At 40.3% G+C, this 19173-nt stretch overlaps 1 protein-coding gene across 2 annotated transcripts in view; it reads right to left on the bottom strand.

Annotated features, from left to right (window-relative positions):
* rhoq (ras homolog family member Q) overlaps positions 1 to 19173 on the bottom strand; it is a 21902-nt gene extending 2729 nt beyond the window's left edge. Inside the window, exons 1-4 of one of the 2 annotated variants that reach the window (XM_036572420.1) lie at positions 19157 to 19173; positions 18589 to 18827; positions 18143 to 18201; positions 2288 to 2452 (exon numbers count right to left, since the gene is read on the bottom strand). In XM_036572420.1, the coding sequence (XP_036428313.1) occupies positions 2288 to 2452; positions 18143 to 18201; positions 18589 to 18730 (366 nt within the window). In that variant the 5' untranslated portion in view covers positions 18731 to 18827; positions 19157 to 19173. The other variant, XM_036572419.1, reaches the window with a different exon arrangement.

Genomic DNA, 19173 nt, shown 5'->3' with positions numbered 1-19173 from the left:
AAAGATGCTGTAATGATGGTAGTGACAAAAACATGGTGTGACTTAATATGTCTCTGACAAAAACAAAAAAAGTCTGAAATAAAGATCAAAGCTGTCAATACAGTATGTAACTTGAACTTAACTAATTCATTACATAATTATATAATTAACTAGGTAATTACATAATTATGTACTTAACTGTAAAACCAATATCGAAGGCTGTTTCAGTATGTATATACATTCCCTGCAAGTGATACTTTGGTTCTACAGCAGTTATGAAATGTAACTATTATATAATTATTAGGTAGTTAACTACAGAAATGCATTTAAATTGAATAGAAAAACAAAGGCAATAACCCTTGAATGAAGGTTAATAGCATGGCTGTCTCATTGTGTACGTGCATTCCCTGGTAGTGACTGTACTTCGGTGGTATAGCAGTTACACCATAGAGTTTTGTAAACACAGACATGATGTTCCTGGCTCTGTGACTCACTACAGCCTCCTCTTCTATTGATCAACTGTGCATCTGTATTCGTCACGCACATGGACCTTACAAGATTGGAGCCGACACAGTGATAAACACACCCTGACAAGACCAGGGTTAATTACAAACATTTCCAAAAATACACACACACAGGGTACATCACCTGCTGTTTCATGTCTCTAATTACTCTTCACAAAACCAAAAAAAGTTGCCCACTGGAGATTCTGCCCATCGGGGAGAAGAAATAGCAGCACTGAACATTAAATTGTCCCTAATAGTTACATACTTTGGCTACAGTGTCACTTTCAGTGAAAATGTGGGCATTCACTGGTCTCTGCGCTGGCCTTAAAACACCTGCTGAACAAACTCACAACAGGTGACAACAGTGCTGCAACACTGTTACAAATGAAGGACAATCAATATCAGTGAACAGGTCCCTCACTAAACAGACTGTTACATCAGCTGAATCATCATGTTGATCTATTAGCAAGATGGATGGAAATTATAACCCAGTGTGGGAGAATAGCCAATGTTAAAATCACGTCACACAGCAAGGCAAATGTATGGAGGTGATTTAGTTGGTTGGCATTGGTTTGATGTTGACCACTTCATTGGCCACTATAGTAGTGTGCACTATAGACTCATCTATAGTGAGAGGCAGGGGCTTTTCATCCATTATTACTATATGATAACAATATTATTTCTAACTGGTAACACTATTATTAGTGCTGGGCTTGTTACCCTACCCGTTATCATTTCTGTATTGAAATATGTCTGTGAAACTGGCAGGAGGGTCAAAAAAAACGAATGCCAGTTTATAATCATATTTAACTCGGGGTACTGGAGAAATGGCCTTGCTGCACAAAAATAACACATTAATATGATTTGCAACAATTTGTGTTATCAGAAGCTTCAGGCAGCAGGTTTAGCAAACATTGCTAACGTAACATTGCTAATACTGCTGAGGTGCTAATATTTGTTGAAAAGTTAAATGTTAAGTGGACGTAATTTATGTTTGAATAGGATTAAGACCAGTTTTGGTGAGTATCTTTAAAGGGATTTTAGAATTCTGTGCTGTAGTATTTTCACAATACCAGTCTTATAAGTCTTAATTCTGCTGGTGTTACTTGTTGAATGCTGCGCTAACTGTGTTTATGAACAGGGTGGTTGTGATGAGGTTCAGATGGTCTTGTGCTGTTTATCTATAGGTTGATGTGCTTGATGCTGATAATATGTGCTGTGTAACTGATTTTTCATGTATTTTTGTTCATCTGGCTTCTTCACCCTCACTTAAGTATAGCACGCTGAAGGCTCTCAACAAGGGAGAGTTATTAGCGTTCAAGTAGCTTTTGTGTGCGTTATTAGAATGGAGAATCTTACATAAATAACAGTTATGGAAACAATTACAATTCTGTAATAAGAGGAACATTTATTTCATCAGCTAGGCTGTGGGTGACCACAGGAAAAAAGCAGTAGGGATGCTATGAAAGAGTGGAACTTTTCATCTGTGACAATATGAACAGGGAGACTGGACAACTGTGTTCGAGTGATAAATAACAGCACCCTCCCACTTGGCAAAACCACAGCACACCACTGGTCATAGGAGCGTGATTACGATTACATGCAATTATTTTGCTACATCTTGTGATACACTTTATACAATAAACCCAGGATGCTTACAACACACATTAAAACATTTAGTGAACAATAATGAGTATGAACAATGAAGGGTATTGAACATTGAAGGGTAAGTTGTTATAAACACTCTTAAGATATGGTGCAATGCAATCCCAGGATGTGACCCTTGAAGATGGAGGGGATACCTGAGTGCCGATGAGGAGGTACGGGACATTAGGAGCATACTCCTGCAGCTCAGGCACCCACTCCTCCCTCACGTTCTGGAAGCTGGCAGGGTTCACCACTGAGAAGCAAATGAGGAAGACATCCGTCATGGGGTAAGACAGAGGCCGGAGACGATCATAGTCCTCCTATAGGAGAAAGTACGGACAGGTTTAACCACACAAATCACGATATAAACTAGGGCTGTGCGAGGGTAACTGAATACTTGGTTCATCTTTCCAGCTGCCAGTAATCCAACACTGAAACCACTATTCAAGTATTTGTTACACAAGTGATTCTCAAACCAGTCCTCAGGGACCTCCAGTCAGTCAGTATTTTTGCTCTAACCCAACACACACAGCTAGAGAAAAATAGGGACTGTCTGGGGATCAGTTTGAGAACTGCTGCGACACACTGCACCTTGCTGGGAAAAGGGGAAATATGCACATTTTTACATAACATAAAGCTGGTTTCCCAGATATGGATTTAAGTCTGGTCTTGGATTGAACTGAAGTGCCAATGATGAGTCACCACTAGAAATTATTTTTAGTCAAGGATTTGCAATAAACAGGTCCTTAATAGTCTAAGTTAGCCACCAGTTTACCAAGTAGGGGAGGGTGGGGCATAAACTTGTACATTTTGGTTTGGGGTAAATAAAAATTTATTTAAGCAAGATTAGTATTTTTTATACAACCATCTCACGTTTCTCTGCTACAAATGAAAACATAAACTTTGTTTCCAGCACCTACCAGTTATTAATTTTTAGGCCGGAGTGCAAACTAACCCCATTTTTTCCCTTCCCCTCAGTTAATCAGCTATCTATTCATTAACTCTAATGCACTAATACTGACACAGGTCAGCACATGTTCTAAGCTTGGTCACACTGTAAAGAAAAAAAACAGGGAAACAGTCCAGTGGGGGAGCCAGACAAAAGCAGTTAAGAGTAAAAGTATGTTTTCTCAGTGATAGTAAAATTACAGTAATTTAATGTCTTAGAAATACTGCTTTTTACCATAATTCATAATAATAATAACAACAGTAACAATCATTAAAATAAACTTTTTACATGCATATGAAGGCATTTTTCACCAACTGGGTTTGGAGCTAATACTGTCTCGCTTTCCTCTAAAATGTAAAATCAAAAGAAACAATTATAACTGCAGCCCACCCTCTGGTAAATCATTCAGGCCAAATGCTTAGCAGTAATTCATTAATAACTTGCCTAAGCAGAGGCATGAATGTACAATGCCCCTGATGATCCTGGAGAGATTAATATGATTTAGATTAGGACTTATGACCTAGATAGGCGTGTTTTATTCACCAGCATTTCTCTCATCTGCCCCTGCGCCCTCCAACAGGCTGCAGGAGGAGTGTGAGAGCACAGTGTCCTCTGGAAACCAGAGAGCACACACACTACAACAGATAAGCCTGGATTTACAGAGGACATGTGACTGATATTTTTGGGAGCTCAGATTTTTATGTGTGCATGTGCATGTGTGTGTGAGAAAGATCAAATGTGAGCGTCTAAGTTGTTACAGTGCGTGCCTCTGGCCATGCAGACACTGCCGTATAAACGTTTCATTAGCGACAGACGCTTGTCAGCACTGGCCCTGGGCTGCCAGAAACGACGCCTCAGAGGCACAAGCAGAAGCTGAGAGGGCTTCAGACAGAGCTTCATTTACCAGAAATGAGGCTTATGCACTGCTTGTGTAGTGTGAGATCACAGAGCATGCACCACCTCATCATCTGCACACAGCAGCGGGTGACTCAGACTCCAGCTCTAAACAGGCTACAGTCTCACTCTTATTATTGTCATGTTTCCTTTTTTTTGAGCAGTGCTGCCCTTCTCTGTCCCTCGAGCGAAGCTGCATGACCTCACTCGTGTCCCGTGGGCCAGAGCACTGTGCCACAGTGAATACAAACCTGGCGGCTGCTGACACTAGCTCACTGACTCACATCGCCAAAGGTCAGAGACAGATGAGCCTTATTATTTTTACACAACACAGCCTTCGCTGGCACACAGGCCAATGGTATCCTGCACAGTGATTACAAAAGCACAGGAATAACACAAGCAGATATCCTGTTGGACTGTTGACTATTGCTAGAGAGTCTTGTGGGTCTCTAGTGTGGCCAAGAACCACCTATTTGACAGGAAGCAGGAAGTAATTTGACTGACATGCAAAATGACCGACTGTGTGACATGCAGGGGCAGGCCATAGACCTCAGTGTCATCATTTTGTAGATCGGTATCAGCATTAACACAAGCCCATGGTCTAAGTTTTGCCTGTGGGAAAAATGAATGCCATTTTTTTTAATAGCAGCTATTGCACTCTGTGATAAACGAAAATGTTCCAAACCCAATACATTTGCTCTATATGTACATTTCCCCCACTGTCACTGACTCCTCTGGATTCCGATGGTATAGCGGTCAAAAAATTAATATCGCTACATTTATGCTACAAGCATGCTATGCTACACATGCATGCTACATGTCATTCATTTTTCCCATAGGCAAAAACTGCTTGGAACCCGACTTCCTTATTGATGGATATTTATGGATATGCAATTTTGGATCATAAGCAACTCTTGAACCAACCCGGGCCGAGCTTCTGACCAATCAGGGACAGCGTCCTGACAGAGATGCACCCCTCCAGTCCTTTTCAGGTCACTACTTTTTTCTCTGTGACATTTGTGGTGTCAGTCGTGTACGAACATTGCTTTTCAGCTGAAGAAACATCAAGAATATGAAGCAGTTATTACTCCAATAAGTACTAACATGGGGGCAGTGGTGACAGCTTTGCTTTTTACTGTTATGAATTCCTCTTCAGGTGTGCAGAGCAGACAACTACTTTCTACTAGCAACAGCAAGCAAACTTTGTTTATCAAATCTGAGGTTGAGGCTAGGTTTGGGTTGCTTCATGCACAGAGCTGTTCATCCTGTTGATAAACTGGCCTCATCATAGAATGAGACAACCCAGTGTTTACTGGAACTGGACTTGGCTAAACAACACTGAGCAGGTGCGTCTGCTGTGTGACCATGCATGTGTGCGTGATGGGCCAATGGCGTTATAAATACACCCCTCAGCCTTCCTCTGGCCTGTTGAAACATTCTGCAGGGAGGGAGGGAGAGTGGAGTATTATTTACAGCTGGCCTCAGCCCAGCCGAAAAGTGGAATAAGCCAACACATCAGCCGTCCACCCAATACCTCTCTGGATCTCCCCTCGCCTGAAAGCACACAATATGCATTTTTGAACTGCAGCACCACATCTGCACAGCAGTTCAGTGAGGGAGGGGTTTGATTGCTTGTTGATCATAAAGTTTGGATGCATTTTTTGTACCGTTTATGTGTAACTCCGCAAATGCCGATATTACAAAGAATTATATTGTACATTCCACTGTATCATACAGAGGGGTCCTAAAGTTAACTGGTGAGACCACTAGTGAAAATGCTTCTACTTTGCATTCCTTTCTAATTTAATAGGATGATTTTCATTTCAAATTCTATTATCAGCATAACAATTTGAATGAAAAGAAAATCTTTAAAATTTTAAAATAAATTTCAGAATTTCTTAGCATTTATTACATACACCTCTTGCTTTAATGAGTGTGCACTCAAGCTGGCATAGACTCCACAAGCTTGTGCAAAAGCGTCTGAGGAACAGATCAAATCCTCCTGAGAGTCACTTGAACACGAGCTTCAGTGAAAGAGATGAGACTGAAAAAAACATGACCTTTTTGTATAAAGTGCTTGATGTGGTCAATTTTACAAATTTGCTTAAATTTAAATAGTGACTTATAAACAGGGCAGAATCTTTAATATTTCTTCTTCATTTTGCTTGTTATAACTTTTCTTTGTTTTAATATTTCTAACAATGAAAAAAAATTTAATGCGTTCTTAGACTTTTGGACCTTACTGTGTGTCTTCTCATATCCTGAAGATATGAGCATATTTACATATTCATTCATATTTTTGGGGTCCTTATTATACCTCTGTACTTTTTCTACCTGTTTTTTACCTTACCCTCTTTCAGTTTTTTTTTACCTTATTCATTAAGCCACGATTTTGTCTTGAATATTCAGCAACAGTCTTGCAGACTTGCCTGGTGTGTTTAATATGTTACCTGACATACATGAGTACACTCACAAAGACAAATTCCTTGTATGTATAACATAGTTGATGAACTAAAACTGATGTTATTCTGATTTTGACACATGGATGCGAATGCCACTATTAGATCAGCACTTCACTCCCTTGGATACGCCCTGTGATGGATTACCAGGGCCAATGATCTAGATCTCGTTAATAATGAAGTATAAGGCATTTCTGAGAAGGCCACATGCGCGTCTTTGCTTCTATGTCCATGTATGTGTGTGTGTGGTGTGTGTGTGTGTGTATTGCACGCACTGACCCAGCTCTGTTAAAAGACTGAGGGAAATGGATTGGAACAAACAGAGACAGCAGTCTAATGCAGTGAACCTGGAAACACCCTTCCCTGTGTGCCTCCAGCATTACCATAAAGCTCTCTCTCTCTCACTCTCTTTCTTTCTCTGTCTCCAGCTGCTGCCGCTCACCCCACACAGCCCTCACACTCAACACCACACACATGCCCTCAATGTTTGTCTTCTGCACTGAAGTATGCACCAAGTGACAATACAGTCAATTGTACAAACACACGCACACTCCTGTACCATGTACAGTCATCCAGCACTCTCTGGGCCAGATGTCTGAATGCAGGCGCAGCAAAAAATCTACCTTGATGTGAACAACCACATCAATTTAATGTTTGATTTACTGAGACTGCAGCTTATCACACGTGGTCACGCCCACTAACTGCTCATTCATGAGGGGCAGGGTTTAAAAGAGGCGGTGAAATTATCAACATGGTCATAGTAGCCTTAATAAATGAAATTCTTTCCCACCAAAACATTCTACAGGGGTGTTATTCACTCTGGCTAAGAGTTTATTAAACGACACAGTATTGCAGTCGCATCATGGCCAATCTTGTGCCTCATCTTCTTACATCATCTACATCTGGTCCAGAGAGTTAAACAGTATTATTCTGATGGCAAACATTCTTTCAGCATGTGTTTGAGGCTTGTGTCTCCGTCTAACTGTTGTGCCTGCTGGCAGTGGTTGGGTTTTCATCCACATATTTTTATATATTGTTTTGGCATATCAAATAAACAAGACTTGATGAAAACAGCAATTATATTGAATACAATTGTCAAACTTCTACAAAAAAAGAGTTGTAAACTCACTTGAACTGAAATTACACATTCGCTGACAGATAATATGAAGTCATATAACAGATCACTTGTTTCGGTTTGCCCACAGTTTCTACAAAACATGACAGAAAGCAGCAGGCACCTAATATGGAAACTAAAATGTATCGCTGTCTTATCAAAGACAAAAAAATAATAATAATGGTGATATTAGCCAGTAAATAGACGCGCAGGCGCTTTGTCTGCATTCTGACTCCAAGCTCTAACAATGTGAAATACAAAAATACAGCTATAAAATTAAACAAAACAACAATGAGAAGCTGTTTAACATTAAAGATTTCTATGTTAACTCCCACCATATTTTTCAGGAGTGGTCTTTTATGAACCTGACCATGAAGAGTTTTATTCTCTGGTGTAGAGCTGATGGATATGCAGCCTAATTCGAGTTATTCACTTGAATTAAATACAAGACCTGGATGGAAACCTGACTAGTGTTAAATGTTTCTGAATAACACATCCTTTGAAACACTAATGCAAATTCATATCTGTTTTTTAAAAAGGCAGAATTGCTCAAACTTTAGTAATTAGAGTAGAATATGTGATCAGCCACACCTGCAATATCTCCTCCCAGTTTTTCCTCCCACATTCTGTAATGACCCTCCCTAAAATGCATATGCATGAGGAAGAGAAGTGCATATTGTGGGCATTCTGGGCGTTTAGGCTTTTACACCAGTTTCGTACATACCGCTGTATGCAAAAATGTGGCCGCCCCTGGTCAAATCACATATTTCATTGATTTTTTAGGTAAAAAATAAGTTAATACGTCTACAGAACACATTTAGCACTTTTTAAAGCACAATTACTGTTTATTTGCTGAATTTGACATATTGAACAAAATAAATAAACAATGTGGCCTGTGCAAATTTTATTTTTTTCTAAAATGTTAAAAAATAGAAATTGTGCGTTAAAATTTCGTTGCTGTCCAAAGAAAAATGTGCATTTTTGTCAATTTTTAGTTTTTAACATTATTTGACCACACCAGCTGTCCTTGAAAATTTTATGATGAATGGACCAATGAAAACGCCCCAAAATCACTTTGAAGAAAACTCCTTTACCTTAACTTGCATTGAAAGTTAAGAAAGTTATTGCCTTTTCCTGTATATGGTACTATTCTGTATATGATACTTACTTTTCTTTGGACAGCAATTATTTGAATAAAAAATGTCTTATTAATAAATTTGTTGCCTGTAGAGGATGTTAACTAATGTTTTAATGTAGAAAATGGAAATGTAAGTTGACCAGGGGTGTTCAAACTTTTGCTGTAACTGTAACATGCAAGCAGAAAGTGAACAATTTGCACCTCAAAAGGCTCAGTACACCAGGCCCTCTGTGCCTCCTAAACACACTCCCCTCACACAAACACACACACATGCTCACAGAGACGTTGATATGGGCTGGGAATGGAATGTGTGTTTGGGATTAGGATGAATGTGTTATCTGTAGTGGGGGTGCTTTACTGTCTCTGCTGCTCCTCCGAGATCCACTCGTTTCCACAGACATACATAAAGCAGCCGCTCCCATCTACTCCCACCTCTACCCTTGTCTTTTAGATCAGACTGCCGTCTGTAAAGCTCACACAGTGCTTCTGTGTAATTCCTGCTGAAGGATTCATACTGGAGGAAAAAGTGTGTGTGTGTGTGTGTGTGTGTGTGTGTGTGTGTTTCACGCTGCTGGTCCTATAAAACATTCATTTCAGAAATCACTCCACACTCTCTTTACCTCCTTTTGACGGACCAACTACTCAATCCCTCATGATGATACTAAAATATGACAGTTGTGTACATGTGGGGATTTCTGGCTGGTCCTGACAAGAAAAAAGCTGATTTTTTTACCAAAAATTTATACCTACTTTATACCTAAATTTATACCTACTGTAATATATATATATAATATATATATATATATATATATATATAATATAGATATATATATATATATATATATATATATACACCTACCCACCCCAAGTTTCACTAGTTTCTCATCAGATTTTCTTTTGCGAGTGGTGCTTATTTTTACCCCGAGGAATGTGTTCTCTGTACATACGACACACATCTACATGTTTAATTTGGAGATTTTTGGAGGGACATTTCAGTTAAGTTAACTCACGTTACATCTACGGGTTAACAACAGGCTCGTTGTCTGTCAGACATTGCTGATGAGAGCACTGCTGCACCCCTACTTTGAGCTCTGCCTTCATGAGGTGTTGGATTTATTTAAAAATTTCACACAGTTTGTTCCCACACTAATACGTCTACATTCCCACCAGCATTTAGCACAACATTTCTCATGGTTGTATCCAGACGTCCTTGTTAGAAGATCACATCTAACCTCATTATCGAGGTAAGGTTAGGTTTAAGTGTAGCATTATTCAGCTACCCACTTAAAAATGATGGCTCTTCAAGGGTTCATTAGTAAAGAAAATGGTTCTATGTAGAACCTTTTTGTAAAGGGTTCTATATAACACCAAAAGGGCTCTTCTATTGTTACAGGCTTGACGTCATAGCAATAGAAGAACCCTTTTTGGTGCTATATAGAACCCTTTACAAAAAGGATCTATATAAAACAATATAAAACACACTCTCACACTCACAATCTGAAGAATGCTGTCTTGATGCCAAGAACCCTTTAATCTTGCAAAGGGTTCTCTGAGTGTTCATAGTTCTATATAGAATCATTTTCTTGATTAAAGAACCCTTGAAGAGCCATAACGTTTAGGAGTGTACAATATTGCATGAACCAATGGAAGTCCTTGCAAAGACAGTAATACTAACATCTCTGTCTGTCTGTGTATGTATATGTCTGGCTTTCTGTGTGCATGCTGAGCTATTCTGTCCATCTCTGTCTGGTCCTTTAATTCCCGTTGGAGAAAGTCATCCACTTGTTTGTTTGTTTGTAAATGTGTCTGTTTGCCCGTCTGCACTCCTGTGGACCTGCCATTTTGCTGTTTAGCAGTAAATGGGTCAATTTGGAGCTGAATGTTTCATTACCGACAGCGCCCGGTTCCTTATATAAGACAGCACAGGAGCAAGTGAATGTAAGGCAGCTATATTTACATCCAAGCTAATGCAAACAGGCAAAGAACATAGTGAAGGCAGAAGATGAAGTGCTACAGAGACAGCTAGCAGTCGAAGAAAGGTGGTGGTGGTGGGGAGGGGGATTCTGTGCTGTTATCCAAAGAGAATAATTCATGCCTGTATTTACTCATCCGATGCAGATTAATTGAAGCTTGCTGTGCACTCCAACACACACAGACGTGCACAGACACACAGCGCTGAGGCAGAGAATCACTCCCTCATCTGAAAATACCTTCTTATGCCATTTCTGCTGCCTCCTCTGGAGGCTGAATGAGGCTCAAGGCGGATGCCACGGCATGATGCTCCTGGCCTCCCGCACCTGGGATTACACACGCTCTGCATGTGCTAACACCTCCACAAACTGTTCGAGCTGCTCGAAAGCTAACAATGCTACACGCATACCCGAGGGGAAAGGATCAGCTGCGACCAGCCTGCTTCAACTGTGCTGTCTTCATTGACTGATAGCTTATGACATGGAAGACTGTGGGTGTGTGTCTGTGTGTGCCTGTTGTATGTTATGATGATCAGTGTATATTGTCTGCAGCTGATCAAAATTGATAATCGTTCTTCTTTCCAGAAATCCACAATAGAACACAGTGATTTAAAACTGCAGAGCTGGGGTGTAAATCTTTACCTCATCATGATTCAATCATGATTCTTTAGGAAACAATTCCACAAATTACAGAGTCTCTTGACTGATTGAATCACGGTTTAATGCAATTCAGTTATTTCAGTAGGATTCAGCATTATTTTAAAACATACAGTACTGTGCAAAACTCAGAGACCAAGTGAGACCATCTGTCACTTTAATTTCTAGTCAAAACAGCCATTAAGTACAAGTTAATCATATTTCAGAATCAGGGGAAAAGAAAGCAAAAATATTTAACAGCAAAGTATACAGACTAACTAACTATTTAAACAACTACAAAACCATGTGAACTTAATACAATATCACAATTTTCAGTATTTAGTGTGTCCATCCTTTGCCTTTATTACAGCTTTCATTCTTTTTGGAAAGTTTGCTTTCATCTTTTCAAAGAAATCTGCAGGGATGTTTTTCAACACCTCCAAAGTTCAGTCTTAGAAGCTGGTTGCCCCAAAAATCACACTCCTTAGAACTTATTGTTAGTTTATAAAAAGCCCAGTCATTTGAGCATGCATAACACAGGCTCTGCCCATCACCGTCCACTTTACTCTGAAAGGATGCACCCAGATGGCACGTTTTCATAGTCGCCATTGGCATTACATTAGTTTTAAATGTCAACACTCTGTTTCAAATTTGCTTTTTACTATATGTATTAAAATTGCCACCCTTATTACATATTATTCTACTTGATTCTAATTGATAAAATTCTAAATTGTTGAACCACCACCTTCAGATCAATTCATCATGATTAGAGATGGCACAATACCACCTTTCATAATACCAATACTACTTTCACTGGAACCTTGATTATCAGCTGATGCCAATACCAATCTGATATTTTTAAAAGCTAATAAGGTTTAAAATGGGCTATTTTTAACAGAAGTACTTCACATAAGATGATCATCTAAAAGCTCTATCATGCTCAAACTACTCAAACTCTTCTACCCCACAGGAATAAACACACAGCTAACAACATAAAATCACACAATGTGAGCATGTACTATTTCAGGCTAGATTGGTTACCTGGTATTTGATGTGTGCCATCTCTAATCATGATGCACTAATGCATTTTTATACCACTACTGCAGATCAAAGAACTCAGAGTGTCATGTAGACTAAGAGGAAGAGAATATATGGGAAAGAGAGAGAGATGAGAAGTCCTAAATCCTCTGGATTTAGGATGTTTCAAAAATCTAGCGTCTTGACTTTGAACCTGCCCTGCCTTCCATTGAAGAGGTCACCACGCCTGTGCCCTCTCAGCTCCTCCAAGGTGGGAGTTTTCCTGAAGTGAAAGCAGCATGCAATCACCACAGCTGTTACACACATCTGGCACTGAGGCTCTTCTTTGAAACTCAGTGACAGACGGGGCTGCTCAGAACCCAGTGTAATGGCAGAGCATAGAGTAATAGAGAGAGAGAGTGAGAAAGAGAGAATTATAAGGCACAACTGTGAATGGGAACAGGATGAGCTTCTGTAAAGATTCAGTGAAGCTCTACTTCCTGCCGTGTCTCTGAAAATGGGGAGAGGTGGGGTGAAACAAAGACAGAGAGAAAGAGAGAGAATTCGCCTGCCTCTTTTCTCCGCTCTCTCCCAGATTGCTGCTAGAGCGCTCCACATGTCAGAACCAATCAGACAGAGTGTATGAAGTCATTCAACTGACGCGCATCTGCCAATGAGCTGAGAGACGCTCTGCTCCGAGCCATGGAGGAAACTACAGACGAGAGATGACATTTCTAACAAGATATCCCAGCCAGCTGGAATATTATTGGTACCTGCCTGTGGCTACCTTAGCTAACTATCTGCCTATTTTTTTCCTCCCCGCACTGTATTCATAGCCCTGTTCAGTCTGTCCCATGCAGCATTGCAGACTTAGTGTCAGATATGGTCAGCTATGTGTGATGATTCTGTGGCTGTGGGGAATATGGAGTTCAGCGGACGGCACAGTCCATCCATCCATCATCACCTAAACCCAGACACCATGCCCACGAGCTGTGAGACACACACACCCATAGAGAAAACCAAAGCTAGAGACATCCAGAGAAATGCACAAATAGAGCTCTGCAGCACTGATATTTAGTATTTTACCTTTGAAAATAACATACTTAAACTGTAAAAAAATGAGTGCATGCTTTATTTAATATCATTATGATTTAGAATAATAACGAATTCAACTGATACAATGCAATACCGTAAAATTCAGAATATTCAATGCTATTTAAGCTTGTATTAATAATGTTACTGGTACAAAGTTTATGAATAAAAGTTAGTGGTAGTGGAATGTCTTACATACCTGACTGCTTGTTTTGATTGGACTGTTTTTTTTTTTCTCTTATTACAATTACACCAAAGGAAACTTTAAACATTAGGCAGAAGCAACATTTACAAACATGAAATTTATTATTTATTTAGTTTTTATGCATTTCAAAATGTTCTTAAAAACAACTTGAAGCATTCAGCACATAACACACATTACAGTTAAGTATGTTTTGCTATTTATCAATATTAGGGATGAGCATTCCAACTAGTTGTGATATTCCAGTATCCACAAGGGTTAAGGGAAAGATTATCATTTAACTGCTGGCAAGAAAATCAACATCAGCCAACACTAATGTAGGGCTGCAGGCTTACCTTTTAAGAAACAGCACTTGTGCAGATGTATACATTTGAAAACATGTTTTAGTATTCAAAAATAGTCAAGAGAAATAGGGAGATTTTCGCTCAGGACGAGTTAAGAAAGCTACCTACTCAGATGAGCTAGTGAGCAAATAGAGCTAACTAGTACCATTCTGGATGCTGTGGGAAGACACATTCTTAAAAGTGATCTCTTCTCCACAGGGAACGATGTAGTGTGATGCTAGTTTGTCAGAGGAATATGTCGTCGCTGTCCAAAACAAACAAGTATTGTTATGTGAAACAAATACGGTATACTCTCCAGCACTATGCACACTCAGCTCATCCAGGAGGTAGTGTAGTAGAACACTGTGATACCAGACAATGCAATGCAAAAATGGAATATTGAGCATATCGGTGGGCAAAATCAGCTACATTTATTACGCCAACTGATGCAACTGCACTGTACAAACACAAAAGTCACAACCAACTTCACCCACACTAGCACATTCATTGTCATCCACCACACTCACAGCTCGAGGCCAATCGTCTCCTCAGCTTATGATGTTTTCCCACCAATCAGTGGGTGTGGTGCAGCACGATTTCAAATTTGTGATCACTCATTTTCTTAGCCATACCTACAGTACATGAATACCCATACTGTTACATTTCTTGTCAAGCTACCATTTCTTGCCAGAAAGAGGGAAAAAATCAGACCCAGTAAAAACCTCAGAAAAACTAAGCATGACAGTGGCTTAACAATGGATAAGAGAACTACAGAACACGCTCGATTTAAGCTTTCAAAATGTCGTAACACACTGAATGTGATGTGAATAAATAACACAACAATGTGAAATATTCAGACTCTATTTTTCACATCAAATCTATACACACCAAACACTACATGATTTTTTTTTCCAATTTCGCCACGTTGTTCTCATTGAGGACAAAAAATGGGCAGAACACCTATAAACAATCCTTCAAACAGCTTCTAAAAAACAAGGCAAACTGTGACACTGCAGGTTGCATTTGAGCTGCTTTTGTAGATCCTTATCCTTGAGACATTTGAGAATAAGTTCTAGGTGCTGAGACACAATTCTCTAGTGATCTTGGCTGTTGCCAAGTTAGCCAGGTAGTTTTAGTTAGCCAGAATAAAACATGTTCTGTGGTGAGCAGAGCTGATATCATGCTAGCTAAGCCAATGCCTCTCTCCTAGTTATCAGCACTGATTAACATTTATCATTCACTAGATAGATTTGACATTTACTGAATGATTTATTGTACATTATGCACTGTGTTCACTTATATGATGATCACATACTATTCTTTTTGATTTAATTCTATCTTCAAATGATGTAGGACAAGGGGAGCGGTAACATCTTAAAGAAAGGGGATACTGCTCAACCTAAGCAGAATAAGAAGTGAACTTAAATGTCTTTCATTTTTTCTACTGTTATTCTTTTTTTACTGTTACCACTGAATTCATGTGAAAAATCATATGACCACACATCATCCATAGATGTCCGCCTACTCTGTCTGTTCTGTTATGCAATGGGAAATGGACATGGGTGCTTGAGCAGGATATGGATAGTTCTGGGTTTAGAACAGCGATCGTATTCTGAAAAAATGCTGCACCATAATACCTGATGTAAAAATGACATAATTCAGTATATTGAATGAGGATCCCAGTGTTGTGAATTGAAGTCGACTCATGAGCTGATTGTATTATTACAGCCCTAGTAGAAACTGATTTTAGTACTGCAGTTTGCATTCCTTATGTGAGGTAGTATTCTAAACTTACAGTGCTGTAAACTGGTGTTTGATACCACAACAGAGGCTTTCAAGCAACACAGTGGTACTGTTTTGGCAACCTGACTGGAGCTTTAATGTACAAACTAGTCAAAAAGTAGAATAAAAGAGCAAGTGCAATACAAAAGTAGACGACTTGCCGTGTTAGCTTTACAGGAAGATAGCAAATTATCCATCGTTTCAAACATAGCTCTGGACAACATACCTGCTCTCCATGCTGCTTTTGATGGTTCAAAGAAACAAAAAAGATTTTGGCAACTAAAATATAAACTTGGACGCTCTCAGCTAAACAAGTCAAAGCACCATTGTGTGAGATATTTGTCCAGTGCCCTGGTGTGTGCAACACGATGCAGTAGAGGGGAGCAGTTCAAAGTGGGCCGGCAGGGAAGTTGGTGTGTGGGTGAAGCCTCCCAGAGCTGATATGCCGTACACTACCAAAGCCAAATGCTGCAGCTGCTTTGATCTCTCCTCAAGTAGTGCGTGTGTGTATCAGGTTCGCTCACTACGCACTTAGCCTACATCTCAGAGCACGACTGGGGAAAAAAACTGATGGTAATTAGCAGAGAGACAAACTCCCATGAAAACTTTCCTTTGTTCTCTTTATATCAGCTTTAGTTTAGTCAGGGCTGCAGACCCACCCTCTTGCTCGTAATCTAAATGAAGCCTCTGATCATCTGATCAATCACAGTCTCTGAATAGTTTTTAACTGAACCCAGCTGTGTGCGGGGGGCGAGAGCAGGGAGTAGCTTTTGGGTTTCAAACTGCTTTGAAAGTAAATCCCAGCATTTGGCCCTTCCTGACCCCTCTCCACATCTGGCCCACTCCCCACATTTTCATTCCTTCAACTGGAGCACTCTTTAAAGTGCTCTCTGAATGAAAAACAGCAGCCATGTCAGATCCGGCTCTCCACTTTGCCCAAGAGAGTAGGCACGGTCTCTGAGCTCCTCTTATACGTTCATAGAGCAGAATAGCAGAACTGTTTCCATTCCAACAGCTCATGACTCCTAGGCCTCCTCATTAGAGTGTCAGACCCATAGAGATTCATTTTCTCTGAAGCAGACCACCTTCCAAGAAAAAAAAAAAAAAACTTCCTCTCAAACCCCGAGAGCAGACACAGCGTATACTGCTGATTAATGCATAGAGCGGCTGAACTCCTTCAGATCCTCATTTCAGATCATATGGTTGCACTTTTGTTGTTAATTCAGTAAGAAGCACTGAGGCAACTTCCCTGATTTACACTGTGAGCACAGTCGGGCGAATCAGTTTTGTTTTTCCATGTCCATTTTTTAAATCCGACTGAATTTGCTTAGTTATCCAAACCGTAGGACTGTGACTGTGGGCTGAAATGGACCCAAATCATAACCTTTGAAAGAAAGGTTCAGACTTGTAATGAGCTTGTTGAAAAGCTTTTGGCCAGGGCTGCTCAAAAATGGTACAATACTGAGCCTACATTGCTGCATAGTGTAACTATGATATGTCATGTAAAATAATGCAACATTGTTAAAGGGCCAAAAAAAACTAATTGTCCTTGACAATTAAACATTTTATATTTATATATAATCATACATTTTACATAATACACATTTTATAAGTAAAAGAGTTTGATAGAGCATGTAAACATTGTTAAAGTATCAAAATGTACAGTTTACGTTTTTGTGATGCCACAAACACATTTACACATATTCGCCAATTCAGCTTACAGCAGTTTAGCCGCACTCATTAATGTTGAAGTTATAAGGAGTGCTTCAGCCTGGATTCCTTTTCACAGGTCAGCCAATCAGAATAAAGGTCATTAACATGTATCAATCTTAAAGCCACAGTAATAAAAACAGCCTATTTAATTCCAAGGCATAAAGAGAGGTTGGGAAATGGTCATGTTAAAATGAATTAGGGCTATTTGGGTGCATAAACTGATGCAAACAAGATAAGAGGACCTTGGGGGAAAAAATAAAACACAAAAAAAATTGCAGAATATGGGTGCTTTAAAGACTGGCCTGCATTTTATTGTCAGATCACTAGGAACACCTTGATTCACCCAAAATACCTACAGAATCTCATCTGGCATATCTGAGGTCGGTCAGTACTCAATAAAGAAAAATGTGGATTTATTAGAGTTAATTTACATACTGCAACCTTCTGCATTATCAGCATCAACAATATTGGCAATACTGCGGTGACAATATACTGAGCAGCTCTACTGTTTAAATGAAACCCAGTAAGCTGGACAGCAATCACCTGTTGAGTGACTCAGACACTGAGCCATTTTGCCGAGGCAGAGTCTGCCACGTCCCCCCACTGATGAATACAGGCACACAGGTCACCATGTATTGGTGTCATTGATACAGCTGCTGTCACTTCTAATAAAACACGTCAAGAAGAGAGAGACAGAAAGAAAGCAAGATTTGGTCCCTACCTGACCCGCAGTGTCATACAGCCCAAGGAGATACTGCTTTCCTCCCACTGTCACGCTCACTGTAAAATCAGATTAGGAAAAACGTTACTTTACAGCAGCATCTAACACTCAAACACAGCAATATGATGAAATCATTCAGTTACATAAGGACGAACGAGGTGAAAACTGGCAGGATGTGTGGTTTCTGGACTAAAAAAAGTGTGTGTGGCGGATTGGGGGGGTTGGGAGAAAACGGCAAAACACAGCAACTGCTTTCCTTCCTTGAAGCCCACAGGTGGTTTTGATCAGAGGCAGCAGCAGACAAAAGCCACAGTGCCACTTCAGACCAGTTTCTTCAGCCTTTTTGACCACTGGTATGACAGTGCACACTCCTGCTGATGCATGAGCCATGAGGCTATCACTATCACATTTAAACAGCTGACCATGAAAGCTCTGTGTTTATTTACCTGCGTAATGGTCGAAGACAGTGGGCACATATTCCTCAGGGAAGGCGTCGTTGGCGTAGCTCATCAACAGGCAAGTTTTACCAACGGCGCCGTCGCCGACCACCACGCACTTCAACATGATCGTGCCGGTTCCGTTTGCCATGACACACGCGAAATTATCATCATCATCATCTTCTTCTTCATCATCATCCTCCCCCTCCTCTTCCTCTTCAGGCGTCACCAGCGCCCCGCTCTGTCTGCTACTCGCAGAGAGAAAAGAAAGGCTGAAGCACCGTTTCTCCTCCCCGCTTCCCAAATTTGGTGCTCAGTAGTCTTTTTTTTCCTTCTCTCTCTCTCTCCACACACACACACACACACACACACACACACACAAATACACACGCTCCCCCCCACCCACAGGCGCGCGCGTGCGTCTTTCCCCCTCGACGAACTCGGTGAACTCTGAACTACCCCTCAGCTGCCAGCACACCTTCTATAACCCCACAGACATCAGCCCTGCCCTGTGAAAGCCGCCCCTCAGCGCCTCTCTCCACGGCCCCACTTTCCCCACTTTCTGAACGCTCCTCACCTCCTGTGACTCGCGAG

The sequence above is a fragment of the Colossoma macropomum genome, unplaced genomic scaffold, assembly GCF_904425465.1.
Source record: "Colossoma macropomum unplaced genomic scaffold, Colossoma_macropomum, whole genome shotgun sequence".
Lineage (NCBI taxonomy): Eukaryota > Metazoa > Chordata > Actinopteri > Characiformes > Serrasalmidae > Colossoma > Colossoma macropomum.
This window is presented reverse-complemented; position numbering and strand designations above follow the sequence as displayed.